Source organism: Zalophus californianus, chromosome 4 (genome assembly GCF_009762305.2).
Source record: "Zalophus californianus isolate mZalCal1 chromosome 4, mZalCal1.pri.v2, whole genome shotgun sequence".
In the NCBI taxonomy this organism is placed as follows: Eukaryota; Metazoa; Chordata; class Mammalia; order Carnivora; family Otariidae; genus Zalophus; species Zalophus californianus.
Genome location: NC_045598.1, coordinates 123170451 through 123185231, shown reverse-complemented (window position 1 = coordinate 123185231; position 14781 = coordinate 123170451). Strand labels below are relative to the sequence as shown.

The window sequence follows — 14781 nt, the reverse complement described above, 5'->3', positions numbered from 1 at the left end:
TAGAACATTGGGCTGAAAGAATAGGAAGGTCATCTGAACACGTCCACACCATCAGGCATGGTGATAGCTTATCAATCAGAATAGATCCCAGCTCCACCCCTTACTACTGATGGGATTTTGGGAAATTTGTCTAATCTCTATGGACCTCTGTTTCCTTTTTTATGAAGTGGGACTATTAATTAGTACATTATGGTATTTCCATGAGGGTTAAGAGAGACAATCCATGTCAAGTGCATAGCACATGATAGCTATTATTTTCTACAGTTGTTTATTTGTTACTTAGAGTTTTCTAGGAATGGAGTCTCTGCATCTATTTTCTTGCTTTCTAGTATTTTATCAATCAGGTGACCACGATTCCTTCCTTATACTCAACTGAAATCTGTTCAGGTTAAGGTGTTTTTGTGTTGTAGTTGTTGACTTGCTTGCATGTCCTCTAGGAACAGTTAGTCAAATATTTGAGAACTAGGCACAGTCAAAGGTTATCCCATTGAAATGCACCCTCCCTCCTCTGCCTGTGAAACCGTATTACAGGTGGGAGAACCAAGTCTCAGGGGCATTAAGGAAGGGCCCTGAGACCACACACATAGAGCCTGGGTTTTAACCTATTCTTTCTCCCCTTTTCCCTCTGTAATATAGCTCCCAAGTCACATATCTAGTTTCTCTTCTACAGACTACATTATCCTTTTTTTTTTTCCAATTTGGCAATCAACTTCTGATAAGAAAAATTCAATAAAAATTCCATTTTAGAAACATAAACCATGTTACCTATTTCAAATTATTTTTGGAATGAATGTTAATGATGATGTTGGGTTACATGTAAAAGGTGTGGTTTAAATATGAGTGGAAAATTAAACCAATGATTAGTAGTAGCAGGTCCAAATTATCTCAGGTTTGGTTAGTTTTGACCAAGTTAGAAGGATTAATATTTTCCATCTCATCACACCTTTACTTACAGGTTAACAGGCTTTAACTCAACATGATCCTGGTAGTAGGAGTGTGCATCAAGTCCGCCTATGAAATCAACTGAAAATATAACATAGCCCGATGTGAATAAATGTGTAAATAAAAACACACATAATACTAGATGTTTAAAATAGAACACATAAAAAGAATATCAACAAAAAAAAAATCTGTCTACCACAAATGGAAAAATGTGTACTTATATAAAAGTTTGCTAAAAATATTATCAATGATCAAAAAACAGGGAGCTTTTAAGAAACAAATAAAGAAGTTGGGATCTTACAGACTACAAAATCAAAGCTGTTATTGACTTTAGTGAAAAATGAAGTAACATTAAATAACGTTAGATTTTAAATAATGTGTTTGTCCTTAGGCATATGGATATGCCCTTTCCCCCTATATATCAGAAGGTATACCTTCTCGTCTTGTTGCCAGAATCCAATTTTTTTCCTTAAGAATATTTATTGCATCATTAGAAAGACCTTTGAGAAGTCACATTATCTATGTCCATGCCTTTTGTCTTCAAGCCATCCTTGATAAATAGGCATCTGTTTTTTTGCAAAGAAGTTTTCATCTCTTCTCTGGTCGCATGGTACTGGTCTCACAATCTGTATAGAATCACTATGCTGGTGACATTCATTCTAATTTCTTTCTGTTTCGATCACAGCTTCCGTCTTTCTTTTCCAATCATAATGTTCAAAGCTAATCTTAGTTCACGTCTCTTGTTCTTTTTTTTCGAAATCCATTAAAAGTATTAATTACTTTACCTCAAACCTTGGTTATATTATAGCACTATAACATTAACAGGTACATAGGTATAGCGGGACACTAAACTCTCGGTGAGGGAGTGTATGTTTAGATACCTAATACTCGAATATTATATCATATCCTCAGCTCAAGACAGGCATGTCAGTGACCTGTGGTTTAGAGAGGGATGACTTAGCATAGAAGTTCTATTGAAGACTTGACCTATTCTAGATCTAGCCACTCTGCCAATCCCTGACCTGCTGTGTCCTTTTACCTCGATTGAAGAAGCTGAGGTAAGGCTGGGTCAATCAAAGCTTCACCAGATCACTGTGTAGACATGAGCTTTGGAGTCCCGTGGGGTACACAACAACCAGGTGGCCATTTCCAAGCAATCCCCTTGGAGATTAGAGGAACCTGAAGCCCATCCTTTTCCTACCAGGTCACATAAGTTACCCGGACACTATGTTAGGGAAAGAAACAGTGAAAGAGGAGTCAATCTGAGACACTGAAAAGATTTTCCCGGAGAGAATAAACAGTGCCTAGGGACCATTTAAATGGTCAGATTGGGCAAAATTTTTATCAGATTAGATACCTAATCAAACATCTACTCCTTCATCTTGTTGACCAACAGGTGGGAAATTAGAAGGAAAATAACACTGATTAAAAGTTGAATGAGTATGTGATTACAAGGCACTTTTCAAAGTTAAAGTGGGTGTTAAAAATAAACAAAATTATAAATATATACATTTGTGAATAAAATAATTCAACTGAAAAATCATATTAAAAATAAAATTTTTTATAAAAATAAAGATAGCCTGTATCTGTATGCTTTACAATTTTTTCAAAGATTTATTTATTTATTTTTGAGAGAGAGAGTTAGCAGGACAGGGGGAGCGGGGCAGAAGAAGAAGGAAAGAATCTCAAGCAGACTCCCTGCTGAGCACAGAGCCCAATGCAGGGCTTGATCCCAGGACCCTGAGATCATGACCTGAGTAGAAACCAAGAGTCGGATGCTTAACTGACTGAGCCACCCAGGCGCCCCTGATATCTGTATGCTTTAAATCAAAACAAAAAGAAAACTTTTTTATAGGGATCACTTGAACATTAAAATGTAACATTAACAGAATCATTATTTTTGGTATAAATTCATGGACCACTGTGAATCTGCTCCTTAGCCATGTCTGTCTCTATCACCAGAATATATATATATATTTTTTTCAACATGGTTTTATTATTTTCATAGATTTATTTATAATCTTATTCAAAAATTTGTTTATGGTTAGTAAAATTGAAATTGTTGATACCTTAATCAATTCTGTAAATCATAATATTTTTAACTGTGGAAATATACTCTATATAAGGCACTGGTAATCTCTAAGCAAGTTTGCTAAAAGTGGATATGTGTAATGTTATTTAGCCCAAATACTTTCCCAGTTACTGTTATTTTACCTTCATTTAGTGTATCTTTGCCAAAATTTTTATAAGGTAACAAAATATACATTGTATCTATTTATGATTTTTTAAAATCAAATATAAATGCTGTAACATTTTTAGGCCTTCTCACAAATCAGCTTCTTTTCATTTTGGTGCAGAATATAAATTCATCCAATTAAAAACAGGAGCTCTGTCTAAAGAGTCTTTTCTCAAGTCGAGATATTTCAAGAGGAAATTATAAAATTGAAAAATTAAATCTTGCATAACATTTGAGTTCTCATTATTTAATTTGCCTGGTTCTCTTCCTTTGGTGAGCATAAATTTCAATGTTCTCCTTTTCATAAGCTCTCAATTATTGCCATTTACTAAAAGCTTCAAAGGATGATTTTGGGGGTGCTTCATTTGTTGAATGATTCAATTTAAAATTTTCAACTGACCTTGAATGCAATGCAACTAAAATGTAGAAGACTCATTTATAAAAACGCTCACAAATATTGTAGGAAAATTAGATTGATTTACAAAGTATTTCTTTAAAGGCTGAAATGTTCTTAACTGTGATGGATGAAGAGAAGCAAAGACAGAAAATGTATTCTGCCATCCTGAACTTCTTTCTGTTTTCAACATCAAGCTCATTACCAAAATGTTTTCAGGTAAATGCAAATCAAAACCACAATGAGATACTATGTTATACCCACTAAGATAGCTAGAATAAACATATCAGATAATAACAAATGTTGGTGAGGATGTAGAGAAATTAGCACCCTCATACACGACTGGAGGGAATGTAAAATGGTGCAGCCACTTTGGAAAACAGTTAGTCAGTTCCTAAAATGGTTCAAAAGAGTTACCATATGACCCGGTAGTTCCACTCCTAGGAACAGATCCAAGAGAAATGAAGACATATGTCCTCACAAAATTTGTACATAGATGTTTATAACAGCATTATTCATAAAATCCGAACTGTGAAAAAAATATTCTAGTTTATTTATCCTACTCTGTGTATGTAAATATTTATAATATATGTAATATATGTTATAATATACTATATATGTTATATGTATTATATATACATTTATATATACATATACATTTTGACAACGAGAGTTTCTATTTTTGTTGGTAAAACACTGCAGCTTCGTTGGGAACTCATTACACTTCTGGGTGCCCTCTACTAACCCCACCTAGCTCCTGTGGGCTGGTGCACCTCCACTTGGCACTGAAAGGAGCTAGCTATCTCTGCTACTCCTGTCCAAGCACCTACCTTTTTAATCACTGATCGATCTACACACTGTCCTTGAAAGAAAGGTCCTAGTTGCACTGTATCCTTAAAGATGTGGGGAGAAGACTGGGGGGGGTGGTTTTCTTACACAACACATTTAACCATGTGTTAAAAGGAGAATTCTACTCATTGCACTTGCTTCTCACACATCTTGAGGAGACTATGGCAGAAGCGTGGTGTACTATAAGTTTACCCAAACTAGAACAATTATTAATGATAATATTTCATTTGAAAACCAAAAAATCTAGGACAAAGCCTAAACTAGACAGGATGCCAAGACAACCTGTGTAAACAGAGACCTTTTCAACCCAACGAAGACACATGGTCATCCCAGTGGATGGCACAATAAATGAGCTACACTTTCTCTGCATATCAGAATTCTAGTGTGAGGTAAAATTTTCAAATCTCTAATATTAAATATTATATATTAGTAAAACTTAAATTATCAAGCTTCCAGAACTAGACAAGACCTCCAAAAGACGTAACTATTAAGGAGGAATCATTGAAAAGTAGGTAATTAAAAAAAAACAAGTATGTACTTAAGAAACTGAAAACATCAAGAATCCTTTATGGATGGAATGCAATGTGGCTTTCTGACAACAGAAACCTACAAGTCCATGAGATAATGATGTTCCTATATAAAAATTAGTTTTTTTATATATATGCCAATATTTGCCATTTGCCAGAGTGGAAAAATAGTTCAAGTAAGGAGTAAATTGGAGCATAAATGGAGGGTGCGTGTACAGATTCTGAAAGCTCTCTTTTTTTTCTAATGATGCCAAGTGCTTTTAAAACATGAAGAATTTTTTTTTAAAGATGACTTAATAAAAAAACTTGAAAACAACTCAGTAGGAAAGACCTTCGGCTTTTAAGTTTTCCATAAGGGAGTCATATTATATGATTAAGAAAGTAAAGCAACTGTGCATTCTAAAATTCATTTTCATGAGAAAGATGTAAGAAGATGCTGAATTAAGGAATTTTTCCAGTAGAAAAAAACTGAATTTCAACAAACAGGAGAAGGAACAATAAAGGCGTAGACAGGTTTTCAGAGGTATTGGAACAAGAGGATTATAAAGGAAACGTCCACGAAATCCGTAATTGTAGATGTTACAGCGAGTACGCCATCCGGGGATCTTTGGCAGAAGGGTGACGGACCACGGAAGGGGTTGGAACAGACAGAAGGAAGCACAGGAAGGCAAGAGGGGGGGTGTGGGGGGGAACAGTTTGCTGGGTGACCTGAAGGACAATGAAGTTGAATTCTGTATACTCTGTATACTCTGTATTAAAGTCTTTTTTTTTTTTTTTTTTTAAGATTTTATTTGACAGAGAGAGACGCAGCGAGAGAGGGAACACAAGCAAGGGGAGTGGGAGAGGGAGAAGCAGGCTTCCCGTGGAGCAGGGAGCCCGATGCAGGGCTCGATCCCAGGACCCTGGAATCATGACCTGAGCTGAAGGCAGATGCTTAATGACTGAACCACCCTTTAATACAGGCGCCCCTGTATTAAAGTCTTGAAATGGAGAACAAAAATCAGCACAACGAAGAGTTGGCATCAGCTGTCTGGAAAAGCCAGTTAGGCAGAGCCTTGCTCTCTTCACCCATTCTCGGAAACTGAGGTGTTACTATAAAAGATCCCACAGGGAAAGCTTGCAGCCAGGAAACCCCGCTGTTTGCAGTCCTTTCAAATGTATTTCCTGTGCCAACCTCCAACAGCACAACTAAGGGACTTCTTGGAAGAAATCATGTTACTTGTAACCAAATATCTTTGCGGTTACTTTAGCCATTCCATATGCCTGATGGGGATTTTCCCTGACCTGAACGAATTACAAATCTACTCTAGATTTAAAGCAACATCTCACTGTACAGATCGGCGTTGTTTTCCACTTGTAAAAGATACACAACCAATTGCAACTTTTCGATTTGACTACAGGAAACTTTTTGTCATAAATGAAGTTTCCAACTGGTAACTCAGTGCTACTGACTTGGTTTCTCACTCAGACATTGCAAACCCGATTGACTTTATACACGTAAAGCAGCAAGCACATTTGTATAAATACAGACCTAAAGCAATGCCATTTCCAGTGAGAGCGCAAGCTATCATCTTTGCCCCAGGTTTAACTATATTCACCAAATAATTACCTGAATATAGGTGTTTTGTTTCTGATCCAGCTAAGCACGAACTACTTGTCACTGAATTAAGAAACACTGAGGCCCTGGAACAGTGCCTTTAGCTTCAGAGCAATGAAAAGACCCAGGAAGATGAGAACCAATTACTGTATTTATTCTCAACTTGCTTCCTGGTCTACCATTGTTCCTGCTATTTAGGTATGAGACTGTTCTAATAAACATTGATTGCACAAGTTGCTGGGAATAATGTCTTAAGGATTAGTGATATGAATTCATAAGAGAAAAGCCAGGGTAGAGGCTTGACACCAACGGAGTTCACGCAGATAGGGTCTTGCAGCACCCCGCAGATAATGAGGGCTTTGAGGAAAGACCAGTGATTTCAGAGGTAGCTGACAACTAAACTCTGCCTATGCTGCTAGGGAACGAGCTACTTTGCAGCATCACTGATCTGCTGTCATTTCCTGTCTGCAGAACCTGAGCTTTCAGAGGGCATGCTGTGCTGTGCCAAATTGCAGCTCATGGTCGGGCTGTGCACCGCGCCATGATGGGTGTGTGCTGGGCACAGTGAGTGGACACTGCCCTGAAACACTGTGGATGTCCAGAGGGGTGGCCGGGGCTCTGCTCCTGCTTGCCCCAAATGGCTTTATGAACCTGAATAGCCCTTCAAGCAGACACATGACACCCAAATGCGAGCTTGATGGCTATTCCTTGTTCTCTTCATGGTGCAGGAAGTTTAAAGTGTCTCTCACCTTTCAGAAAGTGCATGTAACTCAAAAAGGGAAGCACCTGGGCCCATTGAGATGCTCAAGGATAAGTCAGCTCCAGGCCGGGAGAGCAGAGTCCTCAGTCCTAGAGGTTGTGCTGTCTAGATCAGAGTGTTTCAACATTTTTAACTCTTCCTGCCTGGTAACAGCCATGCGAAATGGGCTCTTCTCATTTCTGTCTTGTCCCCCTCAGTCTCAGGTACTGACACGGAGAACCGATATCACTGTCATTGTCATTGCCGGCAGTTTGGTCTGGAAAACACTGGGAGCTGTCACTGGGAGATTCTGGAGAGTCTGGAAGCAACCCCAGGTCTGTCCAGGACATCCAGCCTCCCCTTGTCCTCCGGAGGGGGAGGGGAAGCATTAAAAGACCAGGAGCGTTCAGCTGGGAAATGCAAACCCAGATGTACAGACTTTGCAAATGGTGTGCAGTTTCAGGTGCTCATTCTAAGAGCCTTAATCCCAAAATGTATGTGTCCTGAGAAAGTACCCGAGGCTGTTCTGGTTCTTGGTTCCCTCATCCTCCTCCACAATTGTCTTCTTTCCACTTTACAATGAAAGGTATTTGTCTCAGCCATCTGGAATCTGGAGGGTATGTATCATCCTCCAGGTCACTAAACAAAAGAGCTGTTTTAATTTCACATGATGATAAAATTATAGCTACAAATGACAAGATAGATGGCTCCATTTTTTTTGCTTTCAAAATAAATTTTGCAATACATTTTAGTACTTTAAAAATATGCTTTGATACTAGATCCCTGTTTACTTTTTCACATATATCTTCGGCCATTCTACCTATAATTTCACTCCTTCCCACTTGTCTTTCCTTCTCCCCTGCTTTATTTTCTCTTTTGTGCTTATCACTATTTGCCAGGCTATATTATATATTTTACTTTAAAAAGTCTTATTTGTTGTCTGACTCCCTTACCACAATTTAAGCTTTATGGGATAAGAATTTTTGTCTGATCTTGTCTGAGTTTGTTCATCACTATATCCTCAATATCTAAAACAGTGCCTGGTAAAAGGTAGGTCCTCAAAACTATCTGCGGAAGCAAAGAATTAAAATAATTGAATGACTTTTGCTGTAACCAGAGTCCTTCCATTCTCATATTTTTTCTGTGTACAAGGTTTCTATAAATACAACCAACACTAGCACCACATATTGAAAGTATGTGAGGTAAACTATGTCATCCTAGCAATAACTAATATTCACCCATGAATACATGGACCAGTTGAAAACAAAAAAAAACACTCCATTTCATTAAGAGGCATCTTCCACTAAATGTTTCATTTTTCGTTTAAGTTTTTCTTTGGATAGGTTATAATTGCAATTATTGGCTATCAACATGACTGAGCAAATGGAAACGTATTACACATATTGATGAATACTTTTATGTTTGCTCAATCATGTTGGTAGGCAATAACTGTAAGTATGACCCCATCCAAAAACAAACTTTAACACTTAAAATCTGGTCACAGGAAAAAAATTAAATTTTTATTTATAGGAATAAATCTAAAAAATCTGCAAAAATTCCTTTACACTGAATACAACAAAACATATTGAAAGAAATTAAAGGTGTCTTAAAGAAATGGAAGAATAGAAAACATTCACGGACTGTGAAATTCAATGCTATAAAGATATAATTTGATCTGTGGCTCAGTTAATCGGTGGATTCAAAGCAATACCAGTAAAACTTTCAGCAGTTTAACCAAAATGCTGATCCTAAAATGTATACGAAGAAGCAAAGACTCAACTCAAGATTAGTTAAGATAATCTGAAATAAGAACAAACCATGAAATTTCCTAATTTAAGACTTAAGACTGATAACGGGGCTATACAAATTAAGAACTCTTATTCATCAAAAAATAACATTTATTGAAAATAAAATTTCAATCTATAAACAATTTTTCACATGTATGATAGGATAAGAAAAAATTTTAAGGATAAACATATTACATTAAGACATAATTCTATGGGTCAGGTGGAATGGAGGTACAAGTTCCAAAAGGACCTGGAACAATTTAAAATTTGAACTTAATTAAAGCTTATTGAGGTACTTTTAATTTAATTCAATTTTTTTAATTTTTAAAATTATTTTTAGAGAGGGAGGGGAGAGGGAGAAGGAGAGAGAGAATCTTAAGCAGGCTCCACGCCCAGTGTGGAGCCCAATGTGGGGCTCGATCTCACCACCCTGAGATCATGACCTGGGCAAAAATTCAGAGTCAGATGCTTAACTGACTGTGCCACCCAGGTGCCCCAGGTACTTTTTAAATGGATGCTTATGATTTTAAATTGCTATGTCATTTAGATTCCATAGGATTACACTCAAAAGAGTAATATCTCAGTTTTATCATTAAATATTGTGATTTGTAACGTGTCAATTTATCTAAGATGGAATTTCCTGAATTCCCCTCTCTCTATGTTACTGAGTTAGGGTTGGCTACAAGAGACCTTCGTGTGAGATAATGGAAGACATAAGGGAAGCAGCAGTTGTGCTCAGGAAGTTGATCTAGGGTTCCAGGCTCCACTATGGGTTATACAAGAAGCGCTGACAGCCAAGAGTGAGACCTGGTTGACAGTTGAGGCCACAGTGGGATCACTGCTCAGTTCAGTGGATGCTCAGCCCTGCCCCTCACAGTTGACGCCACCACATCAACCTTCACCTCATGAATCAGGGCTGGGAGGACAGCCCTCCCTGAGCTCCTCGCCGAGGTGGCTGAGAAATTACTGAAATGGCTGAGTCTTCTTGGATGTGACTACCATGGGGAAGAAATGTGAAGTCTGGTTTTGTGAAAATAAGGAAAGTCACATTTTTGTCACTTCGTTTGTGGGGGGAGAGCATAGGGAAGAAGTTTGTTTTAACAGTTTTGTACTATTTGAATTGGATCTTCAGATTCTGTTATGCTAATGATAAGTTTTGCATATTTAGTGTTCTGTGCTAAATAAAACAAGACAATTGATTTGGAGCAAGATCATTCGATGTTATTACATTATATATGACTCCCTGTCTCCACTTAAATTTTAATAGGCTAGCCCATTATTTTTCTCCACAGTGTGCAAGAAATTTCTGTTCTCACTCAGTATTTAAACATGAATGCTCTGGTTTTAATCTAGTGAGTGACCAATATCTCTTTCTTTACCTATTTATGAAGAATTTGATTGTTATCTTTGTTGGAAAGAAAAGCATAATTGCATGTTGGAAAGCATATGGACTTTGGTACTTGAAATATCTAGGTCAGGTATTAGTTCCACATCTTACAGGTCATGTGAGTTGGGGGAAACCTCAGTGTACTCGTCTATAAAATAAGAACAGTGACCGCCTCACGGTGTGGTTGTCCTAGATGAGACAGTGGCCATGGAGGATTGCACTCAGAAAGCATACAGCAAATGACAGGCTGTTACTGATCTTATTTGCACATTTATCTTATTCTGATGACACATTCCCATCAAGTATTGATTTCTGAAATTCCAGAAGTTTCGGTTAGCTTAGGATAACCATGATTCGTGAGAATTCCAACATTCTCTTCCCCCGTTCTCCCGAAGAGTGTCTGTCCTTGAGGAACTTACCACTGAATTTGTGTCTAGTTTGATTTTCTCCTATTTGGAAAGAGCGGCTAGTTTGGAGAAGGGCAACGCGGTTAGCCTGCCACACTTTGTAGCCTGACGTTTCATCTTCTCTGAACTTTTTTTTTTTTTTTTTAAATTCTGGAAAGGTATGCTTCCCTGTATAAAAACCTGGTGCAAGGAAGGAAATAAAGCTCAGTGGAAATAGAGTTTGTGGAGTTGAGTGTCATTTGGGAGCATTGCTCTCCCTCTCGCCAAGGCTGGTGCTAAGTAGTCCCGGAGGGTGGATCTAGAGCACAGGCCCTGCCCAGTGCACACGTGACCATCTCCATCACCATTTGTTTAGCTTTGACTGGCACTGCTTTTATTCTCTACTCTCTACCCCACCCCCTGCAGTAGCACAAACCCTGAGGGGAGATCTCTATTTTTCTCGGTATTTCATGTCACTCCGTGGGATTCTTTGTAGATAATATATCCCCTTGGTGCAAAGTGCTCAAAGCGACTTCTTCGTAATGTGTTCGGCTTTACTCCTTTGGATGCAGTGATATGCTTATTCTAGTCATTCTGTAAGGATCCCATGGCCCGTCTTTAGTATTTTGTTTTTGATTCTTCTGCAGGGGAACTTAGCTGCAGTGTCCCTACAGGGTACTCTGATAATAATCATCTATTACTGCGGTTTCTCGCCTCGCTCTTAGCTGCAAGAGTTGTGCCATCTTTGTAAAGATGCCTGTGGTGCATCTGCTTCCGCTAGCCTACCCCTTCAACACACGCACACACGTTTTAGTTTTGTTTTTCTCCTATTTTGAAAGACAGTAGATAACTTTTTTCCTTTCTTCCTTTGCGCTCTGTTTTGCTAGAGTAGAGCTGTTCTTCTTCTTCTTTTTTTAAGATTTAATTTATTTATTTGACAGAGAGAGGGAACACAAGCAGGGGAATGGGAAAAGCAGGCTTTCTGCAGAGCTGGGAATCCCATGTGGGGCTTGATCCCAGGACGCTGGGACCATGACCTGAGCAGAAGGCAGACGCTTAACCCACTGAGCCACCCAGGCGTCCTGAGTAGATCCACTCTTAACCCTTTAGTTAATCTTAGTGGTATGGAATGACTGCTCACTGTTCTTAACTACTGTTTGGCTTTACTGAAGGCCTTTTCAAAGTTTTGTAATTTTTCAATCACTGTTCAGAGTCACTGATGGCTGAAGGCCTCCATGTCATTACTGCTGGGCTCATCTGGAGGACCGTTTTACTCTAGAGAAAGAAAGATAAAAAAGAAAATCCTGAAAACATCTCCCTTTTCATTTGTATTTGGCTGCCTTTCTAGATTCTGTTGCTCTCCTGGGTCTAGATCTCAGGAATCAGATGTTCCCATAATCAGTGCTGACAGGTGCTTCCTACTTTAAGATAATTTTTAAATAATGGAATAATGCATTTCTAAAATCTCTCTGGGGCCAATAAAGTAGCCTCGAATGGCTGAGAGGAAAACTAATGCTCAAAAAGGTAACGGCTAAAAGCAGTTCTCAGAATTTGCCTAAACAGTTATCATTTTTTCCCTACCTAATTAATTTTTTCTTAGTTATCCAGTTTTTTTCCCCGATAAATTTTTATCATTTTCGTTTAAATCTAGCCAATCAAGTCAAAAATATCTGTTAACTTTGAAGACTCTCTGTAATTCCTTTTTATCGTTTGTTCCTACAATTCTGGACATTTCCCCTTGAATATTATTATTTTTGATGGCCTCTATTATTACTTTTGTTTCTCCTTGTCCAGGACAATCTCTATCCAAAAAAATGCCATTTTTTGGAGATCTTTTTTATAAATCCTTTCCTCTTTCAAAAAAATTGAATCTGATCATATTCTTCCCAAGATTAAACCCATTTATTGACTCCACATCATCTAGCAGAGCATCCCAACTGGTGTGACCTGAGTAGGTACAGATGTGACGAGATATCAATTCCCTCATTTCCTCATGTGCATGCGTGTGTGTGTGTGTGTGTGTGTGTGTGTGTGTGTGTGTGTGTAGCTTGGGGTAGCTAGCATTCTGGGCCAGTCATTTCTTGCTGGGAGAAAAGCAATTTATTTACCACAGGGTGCCCTATAAATGTTAGCTTTCTCTATGAGTGCTGAAATATGAAATAGGTTCTGAATCACTGGTGTAAGACAGAATTCAAGGTCCCTTAAAGCTGACCCCGCCATTCACTTGGTGAACTGAACATACCCAATTAATCACCACTTCTTGTGTAATTCAGGTTTTCCTTAGGCCTTCTTGAATATTCTGTGGTTTTCCCAAGCTTTTTTGACATATTTTCCCCAATATTTAAGATGTATTTTCTTTGTTTCCTTCCTGGTGATGTAATATTCTTCATTTAAGACCACGTTCACATGCTCTGAGTAGCCATGTTTGGTGCTCTGAGACACAATTAGCTCTGCTTATTTTTTCTGTGCATGTGATTTACTTTAAAGAGATCATTATCTGCACTTGACTGTTCTGTAATTATTTACACGTTTGGCTCACTTATTAGAACATAAAATCTCTTAGGAAAGGGACCAAGCCTTACTCATCTATGTATCCCTGTGGCCTAACACACGGAAATCTTTCAATAACTGTTTCTTGAATGGATGAATCAATAAAGAATTAGCTATTTAACCTTCATTAAGCTTTAAAATTAAACAATAATGTGCTGAGTCTGGACTATAAATACTTTTGGATCTTGACAGGTCAGTGACCTTGGAACAAGAGGAGATATGAGAGAATGGAAGAATCCAATTAAAGTTATTTAAATGTCTACAAGAACTGGTAACCCACCTAGAATATAGAATGAACACAGAATTCCATCAGGTGATATGTTTGGAAGAAGTACGTGGATGTCTGTTGAGTCACACGGAAAGACATTAAAAAATTTTAAAGAATTAGCGTGTATAAAACCAACCAAAAAGAGACTCTTAATAGGAGCAAAGTCTTCTGTATCCTGAAATCTAATGTCATCTGAGTCCTGGTGTTGTGGGCTGCTAAACTAATCACATTTGAAAGGTATGGAATGAGATCTCTTCTTGTTCTACCAACTATTAGAAAAAAGCCCCATAAATCCATTAGTGGAATTTAGGTCCTGCTTGCCAGCTGAAAATCCCTCAGCAGTTAGCAAACTTAAATTGTTTGAGATGCTTATTTATTGGAGAAATGCATTGCTAACACTAGGAATTGACTATAGAGATAGCAAAGGAAGTCAATTCCACAGTTTTAAAACTCTTTTATGAAGTACAGATTAGGATTTTGTAATCATGGGGATCATCTGTGTTTACTTGGTATGTACAATCTTTGTGATTCTTAACATAATCAGACAGATTCTATTAGGTCTGGCAGATTCACCCTGTAAAACCAATTCAAATTTTGAATTGGATAATTAATTTTACACTTGTGATTTTAGGTTGAAAGACATGGGGAAACCTTATTATATTTGTGTAATAGTTAAGAAAATTTGAGATTCAGTAGATGTATAGGCTTATTTTATTAGATTTATTAGATTTGTTGGAACAGTTCAAAAACTAGTGAGTGTTTTGTTTATCAGGGTGAATATTTGAAGGGCTTCAAAGGAATGGTAATTATAATGAATTCATGAATGTAGGTTAAATGTTTAAAGGGCTTTAGTTTAAACTGTAAATGGAGCAGATTATTTAAAGGAATTTAGACTACTGAATTTAAGTAGATCAAATAGTAATTGAAAGTCCAATGGAAGATTATTTAACCTTACACATGAATGAAATTCTGATACATGCTACAATAAACCTTGAAAACATGATGGTAAATGAAATAAGTCAGACACAAAAAGACAAATACTGTAAGATTCCATCCAAATGAGGTACCTAGAATAGGTAAATACACAGAGACAGAAAGTAAATAGGTAAACACAGAGAG

At 37.6% G+C, this 14781-nt stretch overlaps 1 protein-coding gene across 3 annotated transcripts in view; it reads right to left on the bottom strand.

Moving 5' to 3' along the window:
- NKAIN3 (sodium/potassium transporting ATPase interacting 3) overlaps window positions 1–14781 on the bottom strand; it is a 608438-nt gene that overhangs the window by 12867 nt on the left and 580790 nt on the right. For all 3 annotated transcript variants that reach the window (XM_027572733.2, XM_027572739.2, XM_035727341.1), the window contains exon 6: window positions 954–1023. In XM_027572733.2, coding sequence (XP_027428534.1) covers window positions 954–1023 — 70 coding nt within the window. The remainder of the gene's footprint in view (window positions 1–953; window positions 1024–14781) is intronic.